Source organism: Rhagoletis zephyria, unplaced genomic scaffold, assembly GCF_001687245.7.
Source record: "Rhagoletis zephyria isolate East Lansing unplaced genomic scaffold, Rhagoletis_zephyria_1.1 Rzeph_scaffold_04391, whole genome shotgun sequence".
Taxonomy (NCBI): domain Eukaryota; kingdom Metazoa; phylum Arthropoda; class Insecta; order Diptera; family Tephritidae; genus Rhagoletis; species Rhagoletis zephyria.
Window position 1 is genome coordinate 1 of NW_016161474.1, and position 17,979 is coordinate 17,979.

Sequence of the window (17,979 nt, forward strand, 5' to 3'; positions counted from 1 at the left end):
AGCCCTAATTTCTCATTAAAATTTGTGAAAAAGATGAACGACTTTTTTACGAAGCTACGAATTGAATTGGACTGCATTTTATAAGCGTGTTGAAAAATCTCGCTGCTGCTTTTGTAATTTTTTTCTTTTGCTGTTGATTCTAAGAAACCACATTTCAAGTTTTGGGAAATTACCAAATTTGTATCAAAACATTTGATTTGTTAATATATGTACTTATATAAAAGTTTCAAGAGTAAATATTAAAAATGTTCAGACGTACGAACTGATTTTGGTATGGGTAGTCCACCATGAAAAATGATATTCTTTAGTTAAAACAAAGAGTGATCCCAATATTTATTTGCTTTACCTTTAGCGTATAATTAAGGATGAACGTTTTTACATCGGCCTCGAACCAGAGGATGATTCTGTATGGTTGCCCGCACAGTTGCTCCGCGCCACAAGTGGAATTTTACCCACAACCAGTAGCGAGGAGACCGTTATCAATGTTCTACGCTTATTTTTGGCTATGGCTTGCTCACCTGCGTGCACACTAAATGGTCGTCTTCTCATCGAAACACTTTCACGTTGCGGCGAGTGTTGGGAGTTGGGCTCACGTGCCACCAAAGCCGCCTCGCTGGCAGCAGCATCACAATGCTTGCGCACTTTTTGCGCATTTCTCATTGAGGAGGCCGAAGAGGTGAAAAAAACTGCACCACCCGGTCTAATGACACAGACACAAGCATCAGCGGTGTACAACGAAGTGATACCGGTAATGCAATGGCTATGCAGTCGTTTGGTAGAGCCGGCGGCGAGTGGTTCGCCCAACAAAAAACCCGAGAATAATTGCTCCCTATACTTAACTGAATGCATTTTGACACTGACGTCCGCGTTGCCACGAAATGTTCATGCAAATCCACATTTTACATCATTCCTATGGCAGAAATTTTGCCCAACTCTGGCCGCAGCATTGGGTTCGCCAGGCCGTATTAATTTGGACAAAAAATTTACTTACAAGTGAGTTGGATACATATGTACATACATACTATGTATACATAATATAAATACATACATGCTCAATTATTTATATAACAATTAATTTCATTTAACATTTAGAGATGCACTAAACTTGATTGAAAACGAAGCACGTGGCTTTTTTACTGGTCCCGGCTTAGATGGTCCCCAAGCCCGTTGCGTGTACTTAACTGGAATTCAGCTGCTGCGGATTGCGGGAGCTTATGGTTCACTGCGACCCATGTTGGAAGCACTCTTCCATCGCATGCTTCTGCTGCCATCGCCACAAAATCGCACCGAGCCACTGAAATGTGTTCGTGAAATATTAAAAAGTCCGGAGCGTTTAATAGACCTAGCGGTTATTTTGTACGTTGATAAAAATACTGGCCAAGGATGTAGTGATGAAATGGCATTATTTCGGCTGTAAGTTTTTTTTAAGTTGTCCAATGCACAAAATCACATATCGTCGCCCATATGCCAGAAACATGAATGTGTAAAAATAAAAATTGTGGGAAATCAAGTTTGAAAGTTTTTTTACGAGACTTAACTACATTTATGCAACTGAAATTGTAAAATATGTATGTGGTTTGAGTGTACGCATGGTATTCTGGGTTTCGGTATAACATAGAACAGCCAAAGGTTAATCAATTCAACCCAGTTACACGAAACTGATAAATATGCAAATTCATGCTTGTGGCATAAGTGTGACAATATGTACATTAAGCAGGTTCGCAAAAGTCGATTTTTGAGCTAGAGTCAATGGCTAGTTTTCCATGTATTTTATATGGATTCGATATTGATCTGAAAACTCTATTTCTCTTCGGGAGGTTCTTAATAATAATACCTAATTATTTGTTTAACCAATTTTTCATAGTAACTATATTTAAAGATCCGCCAAAGCCCCCAGAAAATGCAATGGGGGGATAAATGGAAAATCTTTAGTATTAAAAAATAGTTAAGTAAATAATTGGGTATTGTTATTGGAAGTCTCCTGTAGAGAACTAAAGTTTTCCGATCGAAAAATATTAATTTTCAAGAATTCCGTACCATTTCTACAAGTTGTTTTTTCCCCATATAAAATACAAGGAAAACTTTGAGCGCTTTGAGCTTATATATGTTTTTTGATTTACAAATAAAAAAAGTCAACATACATACATATCATCACCTTAATTCACAAAGGCCCTAACCACCATTTTTTTTTAATTTATAAGAAGAAGCAAAAAACATTATAAAAATCAAATCATATATGTATATGGATAGAGCATTTTAAAAAGTGGCATAACTCCATTGTTTTTGGTACTAACCTTTTCAAATTTTTATTGAAGGTGTATTTTAATATATACTACCAATATCTGTAAAGAAAAAAGTGTTGTTTGGGGCCTTTGTAAATTAAGGTAACGATTAGAGATGGGCGCGGGATATCGGGACCCGCGGGACTCACGGTACTGATTTCAAATTGGCCGGGATGGGCGGTATCGGGAAGGTCTGTGAAACTTTGCGGGCGGGACGGGACCAAAATCCTTTCCCGACAGTCCCGATAGAAGCGCAACCTCAGCGAATTCGGAAAATCTTTCTTAAAAACGATGTGTGAAATATGCACTTTTTTATGTTTTATTGGGACGAAAACGAACAGCAAAGCAAAACTAAATAATCGGAAGATGCCAAATCTATCATTATTTTTTTTTTGTTTTTTAAAATTAATTTGAGACATGTGAATTTTTCTTAGTGATAGATTTCGGGACCCACGGGACCCGCGGTACAATTCTGAAAAACGTCGGGATGGGCGGGATGGCGGGACTTAAAAATTGAATTTCGGGATGGGCGGGTCGGGACTGAATATTTAGTCCCATGGCCATCTCCAGTAACGATTTGTATAAAAAATGGATGTTGGTTTGTTGGAACCTTACATCCGCTTGTGGAAACACTTCTCGGCGAGGAGGTTTTTTAGATAATTTTTTAGAGGGTTGCCACCTGATTGAAAAATTCGAGTTTACGTAAATTATACCCAAGTAATATTAAATATTAGAATATGGGTGCCAACTGGTTAGTCTCGGCGAAAAAAATGTGCATAGCTATATTTTGAAATGGGTTATCATCTGCTTGAAAAGTGGAGCTAGGTAATTGAAAAATTTATCAAAATATCGCTGTCAGACGAAAGAGGTTTCTGAAGGTACTTTGAAACTATAAGTCGCATGAGATCGATATTTAGTGGAGACATTTGCATAGTAGGCGCTTATGGTAAGTAAAAGGGATTGAGAACCATGACTTTGAAATTTGGCGTGAATATATATGTAACTTTGGAAGACGCTTATAGTATGGTATGAGGAGGCGTGGCACATCCCATATGCGTGAAATATTTAATCAGCTATTGGTTTACCCGGAGGACAACTAAATACTCTGATGATTCGAATGGAAAATAAAGTTTTGTAAAATAATGAAAACAAATTTCTATCCTAGCCATTGCTTCTAGCTTAAAAAAAAATAGAGTTTAACGAGCCTAGTTAATATGTATGCACATTTAAATATTCCCATATTTTCAGTATGATTGATGCAATGGAAGAGTGTGCTTATGGCGTCAGTGCTGGTTCCGGAGTAGAGGCAGGCTTACAGGCAAGCGTAGAATGCATGGTCGCCCTACTGGACAGTTTACAAATTCTCTGCAGTGGTGAACTCACTGAATCGATGATAAGCGATCAGGTAACCATAATATTTATACGTACCATCATACGTAAAATTTTATACAGGAGAGTATCTACAGTTGAGTGGAAGATCGCCCTATCTCAGCAAATGGTTGAAGAACGGCCTATTTCAGCTGCCGATATATTGAATTTATATATATGTATTGAGATGTGGCGTTTTCGAAGCGACAGCCGAGATAGGGCAATCTTCATCTCAGCCGACGATATATTGGCATGCACTTATACATACGTATGTATTTATCTACAGATTGTGAACACCGTAAACAGTCGTCATGAAACATTAAAGGATGCCGATTATACAGGCCCATTAACATACCAATCGATGGCACGTCTGCCCGCGCCATACCGTGATGCGATTGTAGAGTTTCGTCAGAGTGTATTTGAAACCTCCTCCGGCTCAGACAGTGACGGTGACCATCCTGAACACGATGCAGCTTCGAATGGTTCGGGTGATACAGAGGGGCCTGAAGAGGAGGAACAATCAACTTCGAGCGATGAAACATCACGCGTGGAAAACCGATGGCCCTACACACATCTCGAGGCTCCTGTCATACCAGTACGAACCGACATCGACAATGATCGGCAACACGCGCGGGATTTTTCAAAAGCGTTGAGAAAAGATTTGGTGCCAAAACTTTTGCATTTGCGCTCGTGTATTGAAGTTGACGAGGCCATGCAAGAATTTGCATCGGTCGTGTGTCAAGAAAACACAATGAACTTCTCAGATTTCGACTACCACCTGACGGCCATCAATGCCGATGGCATTTACTTAGCGATTTATTCGTCGTTGTTACTCAGCCTACAACTAACAAAGGCTGGCTACTATGACGACCCACAGAAGGAGATATTGATTCCGATGTCGGAGCAGCAATTTGTTACATCTGTCCAGAACACTGGTGTTTTGGTGTACCTTTCGTCTCCTTGGCTCTGTGAATTATACCAGTCCATATTGGTCTCGAATGTTCTAGAAGCGATGAGTAGGGAGGAATTGGAAGGTACCAATTCACGAAGTGCACTGGTGGATATGCTTTGTGATGCTGGTGGGTTGGGACCCACGCAGATGCTCTCCGAGTGGCAGCGTTTACAGATGGCCAATATTAAGTATACCGATGAACAGGATAATAAACGACGTGAGGCTGCCAAGAAACTGTGTCGGCGCCTACTAACCTGCTGCTGGGACTCTATGGTTATAGTTTTGAGTTCGGGTCTAGGTGATCTATCGTGTAACAATTCAAATAAATTGGTGGCCTTGTCGAAACGTACACTGCGTGTCAAAGCAAAGGCCAAAAACTCCAATGGAGAGGCGTTATATGCAATGTGTCTAGATGGTTTACATTCGGTAAAATGTTGAATAACTCATGCGATAATTGTCTCTTTACAAAGTAATTTGAGTCGTTTTTATATTTCTTTTACGTTCAGGCGGCCACCTTAAGTAACAGCTTGAATTTGCAACATTTGGCAGGGAAAATTCTGGGCCTGCTGGCATCAAATGTGTGCCAGACCAACGGACCGAGAATATCAGCTAGTCAAGCGATGTCAATGGATGTGGTGTTGAACGGCGGCTTGAATTTGGGTTCTTATAGCTCGGATTGTTGGCAATCTGTATTTGCGGTTTGCCGGCACGTCAGCCAATTGGAACATGACATTTTCAGTTTGCAAAATTCAGCGGTAGGCACGTCGCCGGGTACAGGACGTCGCGATATGGAGACTGGCGAAAAGCTAAATAATGCTTGCCAAAATGATAAGCTGAACTTGTCCTCACTACCCATAGATGACGACGAAACCTGGTAATATTCTCTTGAAATATAGATATCGAGGGTTTACATATATTCAGTACCTTCTATCTCCAATTTCTGATATAAAAGTAAATGAATTTGCTATTGGATGGTACAGTTAGAACTAACATCCGTGATGATGGCTAACTCCCACATGGGTCGTGAACAGAAACGTGATAGAGATTATTGAATATAAGCCCTCGATATGCAGCTTTTCTCTAAGGATAAACTTTTTTATCATAACACTTTGGCTAATTTAGGCAGACATGTTTGTAACCATAAATGCACATCTATTTTTACAGCGTGGATGTCTACAGTTTTCTTCAAGCACCTCTACAAAGCCCTAATACTAATATTACATCCATTCTGAAGGTTTATTCTGGCACTAATGAAACTGTATTACTAAGTCAGGGTGATACCTCAAAAGTCTTGTGCGCCCTATCCCACCAGGCTGAAAATCTTTTTTCTGATGCCGCTGAGCGTTTGAGTCTACCATCACTTTGTCAGTTTCTGAAGAACCTGTGTAAAGCTTCTCGTGAACAGCTCTATAAAAATAATGTTACGCGCAAAGGCACCCGTATTTGGTGGCCCAGCAAAGGTTGGAAAAAAATGGACACGCTTCCGATGTCGCTTTTATTGCATCGAATCGGTGACGTTACTTTAAAGGTGTTCAAAAGTTCCAGACCTCTTTTGCATATACTTAAGGTGTGGGCAATAACGGGGCCTCATCTAATGGACGTAAGTATTGATGCAGGACTTATCTAAGTTGGTTGCTACATTTTGTCAACTTTCAGGCTTCTTGCCACCGAGATCGTGTGATATCCAAAAGGGCCATCGAATATATACATGACATAATAACGGCACTCTTAGTGGAGCAATCTGAGCTGCCACATTTTCACTTTAACGAGGCACTGCTAAAGCCATTCGAAAATCTTTTGAGCATGGACACTTGTGATGCAGACGTACAGGTACATTTTGCGTAGCGAATTCAATACTTATGTATGCATATGTATGTAAAAATTACCATGAAGAAAAATCTCAGAAAAAATTTCAAGTTTTAGTATACATAATGAAGTGCAAATTTGAAATTGCTAAAAAAACTCGTACATTTTTCGCCATTTTTTTTTGTGGTTGACAGTGTAACGCATTTTCTTTTACATAAAAAATTTTTTCGAACATACTTTGAGAGATTTCCGCAACCTTGCGGAATGCTGCCACCTTTCTTTTAATCACATTGTGTTTAGTGTTGGAAAATTTTTCGCTCTTAAAATGAAAAAAAAATAAAATAAATTTATGACGAACAAAAACTAAACTATTTACTTAAAAACGGGAATATGTGGTAGATTTCATGCCTTCTGTGTAAATGTAGTAGATGCTCAAAAAGAGGAAGATCTGCCACAATGTAGTAGAAGTCCGAGGACTGCTCCTTGTCTTTCTTAAATTACATTATATACATATCTATATTCCAAAAATTGCCAACGGTATATAATTCAAATTTCGATAGAACACTTTCTTTCAAAAAACTTGCAACTGTACTATAATATTTCAGTTTACATATGTACATTAGCGTGCACCACTCTCCATAAAAAGCGGTACTATTTTTCTATTGCGATTGTAAAACATTTTATATTTTAAGACTTCCGCTAAAATATTTCGGAAAAATATTAAGATTTAGGTAAGCTGGATCGTTTTGAAAATATTTCCAAAAATCGAGATTTTTATAAATAAAATTAGTTTTTAAAAATATGTTTCCAAAAATCAGCAGATGATCGAAGAGTTTGAGCTTAAAACATCTACCTAAAAATTTTTACAAATTTTATAAAGCAACTTTTTTTTGGTGAAGCACGCTAATGTACATATTTATTTAAGATTTTTTCTACTTCCTCTAATTAAAAAGTTAGATAGAGCTTAAGCATAGATTTGTATACTATACATACGGTAACTCAATCAAATGACCATGTTTTAATTTTTTAAATATTCGTCGTGTTTTTCGAGGTAATTTTTGTTTGTGTTATTTTTCTATAAAAAAAAATTGTTCTACCTTTAACCAAAAGCATACAAATCCCAGTTTCAAACTTTATATACCCAATAATACCCAATTATTTATTTAACCATTTTTGCATAGTAACTATATTTTACAGGTCCGCCAAAACCCCCAGAAAAGCGATTTTTTACCATACCTCTAAATATTTTTTGATTTCAAAATAAAAAATATTAGTATTTTTTCGATAAATGTAGAGCAATCCTAGGGGGTGAGAGCATAAAGATTACGACTTTACTCTATAACATGCTTTTTTTGGACCACCCTAATGTACACATATAGATTTCATTTGTTTGTCATTTTGATCATTGCTAAGAATTTATGTAGATGAAATTCTTGATAAGAATTTAAATGAAATTATTCTTTTTTTTTATTTTCAGGATCAAATTGTGGCCTGCTTGTATGAAATAGTTGAAGCGCATCGAACGGAAATCCGTTCAGGTTGGCGCCCACTTTTCGGAACATTACGCAATGCTCGCAGCCGTATGCTTAATATGAGTAATATTATCGATATCTTCAGAGTCTTCCTCGATTCCGATAATACTTTAGTATTCGCTAATGCCGGATTGGATTGTATACTCTGCTTGTTATCCTACCTGGAGATTTCAGGCGGTGGAACATCTAATAGCAATTCAAGCAGCGAAGATGAGAACAACTTTCGACCCACGGAGTTTTTGCACGAAACTTTGCGATTCTTGGAGCGCTGTTCGTCTATTTTAGGATTTATGTATAATATGCCGAAATGTCCAAACTTTCATTCAACATACAAAATTAAAGGCATCTCCTATACACACATAATCGACGCAAACATTCCAAATTCAATGGAAAATTTCACCTACTTTGGCAATGATTATTTACAAACGAAAAATGAACAGCACATGATCTCGTATCGTTCACTGCATATCGACAAAGATACAATTGTGAAAATTGATGAAATGGATAAACCCTCAGGGGTGTTAAAAGTTTGGTTCCTCTTGCTGGACGGCTTGACCAACTCACTTATCGTTTGCCCTTATTCACATCAAGCGCCAATCCTTCAGACAATTTTTAAACTATTTAAAAATCTCCTCGCCAGTCCCGGTATGGACTTCGGGTTCTACTGCATAAACCACCTGTTGATACCGATGATTCAAGACTGGCTACGTTACATAAATAAAACTGGTGCTCCATGGTCATTAATTGAGAAAAACTTTAAGCACTGTTGCTGCATGACCACCGATTTGGTTGTGGAATTCATCGAGAAATCGGTAACTGATAGCCGAAAACAGTGCGTTATGAAAACACGCGTAACTCAAATTGTGCACACAGCGCCCAACCCAACCGCGGGCAGTAGCGCTACTAGCAATAGTAATACTGAAAATTCTTTGTATTCTAAATTGAAATTCGTAACCGAACGAGTTGATAATAATGACAATACTCAACACACAAATCAATATGATAGTTCCTCTTCGAGCGAGGAAAGTGGAGCAAATGTAATTGATTCGCCAACGAAAATATCCGGATCGGCGACATTGGCGCTGAAACAGCTGCTGCTCGTTTTAATTGAATGTGCCGCGCAGGCGCAGGAGTCGGTGGCACGAGTCGGCGTATCGTGCCTAAAGCACGTCATCTTATCCACTGGAATGCTGTTCAATGAGTCACAATGGATGATTGCATGTTCGGCCATTCATCGCGCCTGCACAGTGACCATCGCTCCACTGCGGCAATTGTCGTTCGCCTTCCATGAGAAGTCGAATAGTTTTTATGGTGACTGCGCCAATGTCAAGGTGGCAGCTCGACGCGATAGTACCGTGGACGAATTGACTCGCATCTACTCATTAGCGCAACAGGTATTTCTTTCCGATAATCAACGAGAGCCGACCCCGAAGGTAACTAGCCACTTGGATAAACATTTGACCGATGAACGCAGCTATTCATTCCTATTATATCCGTTAAACAATGGATTCAATTCGAATCTGGATAACTTTGTGATTCGCATACCATTCAAAAATTTGGTAGTTGGCTTGTTAGCCAATCAAATGCTATTGCAATTAGTTGCGAAGCTTTTACTATCCCGCCTAAAGTGTGTACCACAGGCGGTGTCCACGTGCATTTTCGACAATTATGCAACTTCAGCATCTAGTCACGACTACGACTTGGACTTCCGATCCAAGGAAATTTTACTGCGTTGCGTCAAACAGTATTTGACGAGTTCGCTTGAATTTGACTCCCGCCCTGGTCTTAAGTTTCTAATGCAGAAGGTATCCAACATCGAGTATGCAGCAAATTTATACAAACAAATGACTTCATCGTGGATGATCTACTACATTGCTTTAGTGGATTCGTATTTAAATGATATTGTAGTCTATAATCTGGGACCAGAGGACTTGAATTTTATACTGGAATCCTGCTCGCGCCTCAATACAACAACCGTTAAGAAGAAGGAGAATTTTGTACGTTATTTGTTTTGTCTACAGGACGCTTGGAACCTAGTGTGCGAATTGTATTTGAATAACTCAGCAATGCATGATATCGAGAATGGAAAACTGCGCACCGGAGATGGTAGTGAGAAGCGCATTCTAACACAACACAAACATATAAACGCCAAACCGATGCGCATATCCATTAACAGTAATTGTGACAATGTCAGCACGTCCAGTCATTCGGAAACGACGGATACCTCGCCCAATAAAAGCATTCAACTGGAGGAGGAAAATGTCACAATGACAACATTGATTAGCGAATTTCAACCGAAAAGCCGTAACAATCCCTTCGATACGAATCGCCCGCAGAAATGTGAATCGGAAACGATTTCACCGGAAATCGAACAACAACGTGCATCCAGCATACTTAAGGATTCGAATTATAAGAAAGCTGCTTTGGCACAACTTGTTGTGGCATCCATGGAGTTGCTGCGTTCTTTGCCCGGCGAGGCCGAGGAGAATCTTAAACTTTTAATGACACCAACTATACGTGAAGCCTTTCGGCTAGTACAGTTGCAAGGCAATGAATTGAAAGTTAATCAATTTTAGGCTATGCTTGTTGAGTTTTATTTTGATTTGTAAAAAATTCATTGAGGCCGATTTGATTATGGGACTAGCAATGGAATTGATATATAGTACTTATGTATGTAGAACAGAAGTATCTAAGACGACTGAAAGATAATCATGCTGTCCATATACATCATTAATCCATAAATGCATACATACCTACATACATATACATATACATGCATAACTACATACATATTAAGCATACATAAGTATATACATACAAGCTTTTACATATTTAATTACATATGCCTGTACTATGTTTAGGTATATATGCACATACATATATATATATACACATACTCTACAAATATCATATATAATATGTATTCATATTTACGTAAATAATATTCATAAATACATGCATGCATACGTACACATACATATGTGGCATTCTTCGTCAACTGAAGCCCCCATATCACCAAAATTGGTTCGGGCGAGAAAGGGGGTTATATTCTTAAAAAAAACGGTAAAAAGTTTTTTTTTTTTAAAATTATGAGTGGCGTTTTTTGAGTCCAATATGGCGGAAAAGTTTTTAATTTATGGAATTCGCTCGAAACCTGTCACTAGAGGTTTTTTGCTGTCGCTGATTATGAATATGACCATGAATTTTTTAAATTCAAAATGACGGAAATTAAAAAAAAAACAAAATGTATTCAATGCGCCATATTGGAGCTGGATAAATTTTAAAATGCCACGATCATATTCGTAATCAGCGATCTCAAAAACCAACGAGCAACAAATTTCAAGTGAATTTTAAATTTCTGTCCGCCCTATTGGTGTCGGATACACATTGCATTTCAAAACACAGCAATTTTTAAAGAAACTATTTTTTACCGAATTTTCAAGAATTGAAATGGGTTTTTAATCTGAAAATAATTTCGAAGAGGAGATAAGTGAATTTTCAAAAATTTATCCGACATTTTGAATTTTAAAAACGCATGGAGTAGCAAATTTCAAATGAACCCAATCACTTCTCAAAATTTTGTCCGCCCTTTTGGATTTCAAAAAACGCCACTCATCATTAAAAAAAAAACACATTTTTACCGAGTTTACAAGAATATAACCCCTTTTTTCGCCTGAGCCAATTTTGGAGAGAGGGGGGCTTCAGTTGACGAAGAATGTCTCATACATATGTACATACATACATACTTTACATACACATGCATATATACATTATACCCTGCAAGTAAATATACATATATTTATACTTATACATAAATACATTCTAAGATTTGCTCCCATTTGATTGACGATAATCGTAATTTCTGCAAATGTACATATATATGTACGTAATGCTAAAAATAATAGTTTTGAAATACTATGTATGTATATAGGAATAATATGCATGCATATATATATGTATATATGTACATATGTAAGTAATCAATCAGATTGATATCTTTTTGCAAACATAAAATTTCTTCTAACTAAGCATATCGGAACTTTTCAGGCATAACAAGTGTCTCGAACCACTACTAATGAGAGTGTGCAAACAATTACATATTTACTCGTACTATCGCCAATCAGAATAGGAGTGAATATACATACATACATGCATACGTACATATTTATTAAAACAAATATATATATATATATATATATATGCTTTATTTTTATAATGAATATTTGCTTCTATGCGCTTACTACAAAACTATGCACGTACAAATTAAGCTATATTTTTTGAATCTGAGAGTAGTACCTACCAAGACCGAATCGACCCGTCACCAGCGTTTTGTCCAAAAAAAAAAAATCTAACAGGTTTGAAGCCTATTTTTGCCCACAAGTCACGTCCTAATAACAAACTATTTACTACTAATACACGAAACAGAATTAAACTTTTCACTTTCATTGTGATGGCAGCAGACGGCGGCGCGACACATTTCAAAATAAAAACTCAACGAAATGAGTTTGACCAACCAATTTTTTTTTTAAACTTCGCCTCTAATCGGCAATAAAGTGAGGAAAGCGATTTCTTTTGTGCTTAAAAAATATTTGCAAATCTTTCACGAACTTTCATTCAACTCATTCCACCCTCCAAGGATTTGGGTGTTGTCAGTGGATGCAACAATATGCAAAGTTTCAAAATAATTGACCGGTTTTGATATAAACTTAAAAATACCAGATAGACACTACAAACATACATACATACCTACATACATTCTTGAAGAGGAGCACAACTTTTGAAACTAAATGTACTTGTTTTGAATAAATAGCAAATAGTACATTCGTAGTTGTATAGACGTTTAAGTGATTAATTAGATGTTTGAGGTCTAACTTCAGAGCAGAATATTTCCCTCCAACTCTGTAACACAGAGGATCTACATGTAAAAATGAATGATGACTTAATTTTTTTTCGTCTTTTCGTTTGATAAAGTACGGGTGTTTAATGATGAGATCTATAGTTAATACAGAAGATGATTAAGTATGAATTGTGTACGCGCCTAACGCTAAATACTTAATTGCTTTATAAATTTATAAAATTATAATAACTGGTGTAAATAGATACGTACATACATAATCGTGTATCGATATTATAATTACTAGCTCAATAATTATTATCTACCTAAATTACAATAAACCAACACTATAACTGCAAAAAGTTCATGCTAATGGAGTTACCTTCGTTCATACCTACCTAAGTAATACATATGTACATACATGCATACGTATAAATGAAAAGGAATCCATAGGCCAAGAGGTTAAAAGAATAATAATGCGCAATCGAGTTAATGGAAATTAGTTTACGCCCAGCTGCTTACAATGCTTTGCTTGCACAACTGAGTTTGGCGTTTTTTTAACGGATACATTTTAAAACCATAGAATAAATTCCATAAGAATATTTAAAATTTTACTGTTACTTGCAATTCCGTAACAACTTTCCAATGAATCCAATTATTTTTCAAAACTTTGTCCGCCACATTGGTTTTGAAAAAACGGCACTCACCATTTTGAAAACAAAATTTTTTCCGAGTTTTCAAGAATATAACCTGAGCCATAGTAATCGCCTGAGCCATAGTTTTCAAAAACTATCGATAGTGGCGGCAGTTTTCAACTATCGATAGTATCCCAGCTCTCGTTTGAAGTAGCTGGGACTTACCCTTCCATGGTGGTGGAATTTTTATATGGAAGAAAATGAGCGAAACCTTCAACAAAAAGGAAAGAAAAAATCAACGGTAAGTCCAAGCTATTGAAGCTTGCACTTTATTATACTAAAATTGAATGTGTGTATTTTTATTTTATGGGTTGTATTTAATTGTCAAAAAAAAAATAGCAGAACAATTTGTATAATTGAAAATTCTTATTTTTGCAAGCACGTGACCAAAATCTACATTTGCATATGAGACCGAAAAAATAGTCGTTTTATCACAAACACACAGTCTAATACTTATGCATTTATTCACATACATTCGGATATAAAGCTTGTACGATTATTCGTTAGAGCCACTGTATATTTCGAATAGGCAAATTATTTTTTTTATCACGCAAAATTTTAAATTAAATTAAATTAAATTAATTTTTTGTGACTTTTTTAGAAAACAAGTTACCCCATTCTATTTTAACAAGTCTACTTTCAAAAATACCGAAATACATTATTTGATTTATCCGCATATTTATAAGAAGGGAAAAGTAACCAAGAACCCTTCATAATGTTTCATTATCACAGGGAAAACTAAAAAGATTAAGGAAAAACCTTGTAATGATTTTTGTTGTTGTTGTAATTTATTAGTCCACCTCTATTTATAACCAACAATGTCAGGTAAACAATTTGGCACATAATTGATGCAATTACGACACATTATGGATTTTTTCAATACCGGAACAGAGTTGAAGTGGCGAAATTTTCGTAATCTCTTTGGACCATCCATGCCCAGAGATCCTTGCCGGGACTAACAGCAGATTAGCAAGCAAACCAGTCGGGGGGAGTAATGTTCTTTCAATCTAACCAAAATTTTGTAGACCTGCTCGTACCAACTTTCGCCTTATCCTAGTGAATTGTGAAACTTGCTGGCAGGCGAAGCTCTGTGGCTATCTCTCAATGTTATTTGTTATCGGAGAGTCGGAATTGCCGGCTCTGTCTTGAAGACAAGGAATCTTTCGAACACATTCTTTGTGACGGTCCAGCCCTGACTAGACAAAAATTAATGGCTGGTTTTCACTATGTCATATTTTGACAACATATTTTGACACAACATTATCTTCGTTTTTTTCATATCTTTAACGATTATATTATGGACCAAAAATGGAGAGATAGCCAATTTAGCAGCATATGTGCACGACTGAAGACCTATTCTGATATAAATCAATTGATATACCGCTTTTTAGTTCCATTTGACAATGTGTTTTCACTTATTTGATGACAATGCCACTGAATTTGACATAGTGAAAACCAGCCTTAACTTACTTCAAAACTCTAAAGTCAAACCCATGGAAATAAGAGATTCGACTACCATAGTCCTTTTAGGATTCATTAGGGAAGATGATGGTGTCTAGGGCATACTGGGTTAGGAACTATCTGTAGAGATACAAAAGACCTTTCAGGTCGCATTTTTTTTGCAATATCTCCCAAAATAAGATGAATATTGCAAAAAACAGGGTGGGGAGAGGACGAAATAGAAATTTCAAAAGGCAAAAAACGTTTTTAAATAGCCCACTAAATATTCATAATATTTTGACGCTAAGTCCATTTGTTTTCAATAGTTCCGCTTAAAGATGTTTCGCTGTGTGCCCATTCATTTTTATGTACGTATGTGTGTATGTATGTATAAGAATGCACGTATCTAGCAATATTGACACCTACTTGCTGAAAGAATAAGGCTAGCAAGTTTATAAAATTTGACAATATGCAGTATATCTGTATGGAGATGAGTCATAGGTACATATGTACATTAGGGTGGTCCAAAAATGTATGGGAGAAAAGTAAAGTCGGAAATTTAATGCTCTCACCCCCTAGGATTGTTCTATACCAAAAAAAATATACCCCTTTTTTTATTTTAAAATCAAAATATATTTAGAGGTCGCTCAAAGTTTCCCATGTATTTTGTATGGGGAAAAAAAGACTTTTCGTAGAAATGGCATAGAATCCATGAAATTCAAAATTTTTCAATCTGAGAACTCTGCTTCTCTTCAGAGGACTTCAGAGAATAATGCCCAATTGTTTATTTAAACGTTTTTTAATTTAAACTATTTTTTCTTTTGTATATTTCTGTTTGTATATTTGATTTTTTTTGGGATATTTCGGAGACCCTTAAAAAATAGTTAAGATTAAAAAATGTTTAAATAAACAGTTGGGCATTATTCTCTGAAGTCTTCTGAAGAGAAGCAGAGTTTTCAGATTGAAAAATTTTGATTTCCATGGATTCTATGCAATTTCTACGAAAAGTCTTTTTTTCCCCATACAAAATACATGGGAAACTTTGAGCGCTTTGAGCGACCTCTAAATATATTTTGATTTTAAAATAAAAAAACAGGGGTATATTTTTTTTTGGTATAGAACAATCCTAGGGGGTGAGAGCATTAAATTTCCGACTTTACTTTTTTTTGGACCACCCTAATGTGCATACATGTGTGCGTATGAATGTAGAAACTCGCATTTGTACTTTGAATGGAACATACATATGTACATGCTTATGTACGTACTACGTATGCAAGTATGTAACGAAAGTTGTTTGGTATGTTATTGTGTGTTTAACTTTCGTACTTTTTTATTCTAAAATACAATAAATTATCTATAATTATAATTGAGTATGTTTTTGCTTTTAAGACTAAACATAACAAAGTTTATATATCTAAATACTTTGTTGTAAACAAATTAAGAAACTTAAATGCAAATATATATATAAAAAAAAAATAAAAAGCGCTTTCGCATTCAAAACCATATGATTTCTTGTCTTTTCATTTGTGAAACATAGAGGATATGTAAGGGGCAACAGCGTACTCGTAAATCTCAAAATTAAAAACATCGCACACGTTCTTCAAAAATGTAGTAGCTCGTAAATCGCCGTTTTACAGAAAACACAAACAACTATTTCTGAGTTTAAGTTAATCGTATGGGGATGGGAGCCTTAACTGTGTGTGTGTGTGTTTTTTTTTTTAGAAAATTACAGACGAATATTGCTTATATTAAAAAGAGTATATTTTGAGTTAAGCCACTTTTGTAGAACGTGTAGTAGCTGCATATGTACATATATGAACAAACACTAAAAGAAAAGGTAACCGGTGTCCTCATTTCAATTGGGTGTTATTTTGCCAAATATGTATAAGGAAAATTCTCTAAATCAATCACAAAATATTGAGCCTTAAGCTGGGTTTGGTTCATTAGTTCGAGGCGCTGTATGCGATCAAGAAGTGGTTCGTAAGTATCTCTGAATTTCAGTATAGATGGTTCAGTGCTTAACTTACAGAAAGATAGAAGAAGTAAAAAAAACTCGCGATTTAAAAAATTTTTTAAATGCCATCAAATAAAAAATGCAAACAATTTGACCACAAAATGTTTTCTTTTCAGCCAAAATTCAATGCAAAATTTAATGCGAAACAATTAAGTGGCTTTACTCATTCAACGATCCGAGCAATCGCGAAAAATTCTTTTTAATTCTTCCCATTTAGCATTGAAACTAGAAACACATTACTAAACGAAAAGTACAATGCCAAAGTAAGATAAACCAGTTGTATACACTATAGAAATTAGAAACGTGTTAGCTCTGAATAGGACCGACAAGTGGTAGCTTGGTTGATTTGATGAAGCTTTTGGTAGGCAAAAATGTTTTGATAATGCAACCAAATTGAGAACTAAAAATTTGTTCGCTTACTTTGCGTTTATACATTGAAAATAGAAATGCTTTCAATTTGCTCAGTTTTTTGTTTTTCCATGTTTTTTTTAAACACACAATTTTCTCACTCATAAATTAAACGAAAAATTGCCTATCGTCTTGAAAGAAAAATTGCTGATAGGCAATTTGCAAAGTGTGAGTGTATGCAAACTGAAATAATTTTTTTTTTTTTAACAACTTAGCCTCAATTTAGTACAACACTTATTTAAATGCATAAAATCTTTGAATTTAGTTTTAAAAACATAAAGAATGTTGTATATCGCATGTTTAATAATATTACGAAATATTTCAATTAATTTCAATTTTGTGGCAAAACGCAATCAAAGTTTTATCGAAAAGAGTTGTCAACTTTTAAAAAATTAAGTTGAAATTATTTAAAAGGTTAGACCAATTATTACAAAATTGGTATTAATCGAAATGGGTTTAAAAAGCTGTGCAGTGGAGAGGTGCTACCTGTTTAAAAAATTTAATTTAATTTAAATAAAGGAACTTAGCTAATGCACATACATACATATGTATCACCATGTGGGCGCTAGACGAAAAGATTGTAAGAAGGCAATAGTTTGTAAATACTTTGAAGAGGGTTGCCACTTGTTTCAAGAGTAGAATTCAGTT

The 17,979-nt window shown here is 35.8% G+C and overlaps 1 protein-coding gene across 1 annotated transcript; it reads left to right on the forward strand.

Moving 5' to 3' along the window:
• Positions 1-352: 352 nt before the first annotated feature.
• Positions 353-11,188, forward strand: LOC108370678 (brefeldin A-inhibited guanine nucleotide-exchange protein 3; the record flags this gene model as incomplete). Its single annotated transcript, XM_017626058.1, has 8 exons — positions 353-993; positions 1,093-1,413; positions 3,531-3,687; positions 3,937-5,028; positions 5,109-5,476; positions 5,767-6,202; positions 6,259-6,432; positions 7,886-11,188. Coding segments are annotated over 8 exons (5,820 nt in total), but the record flags the coding sequence as incomplete, so codon positions are not given.
• Positions 11,189-17,979: the final 6,791 nt, after the last annotated feature.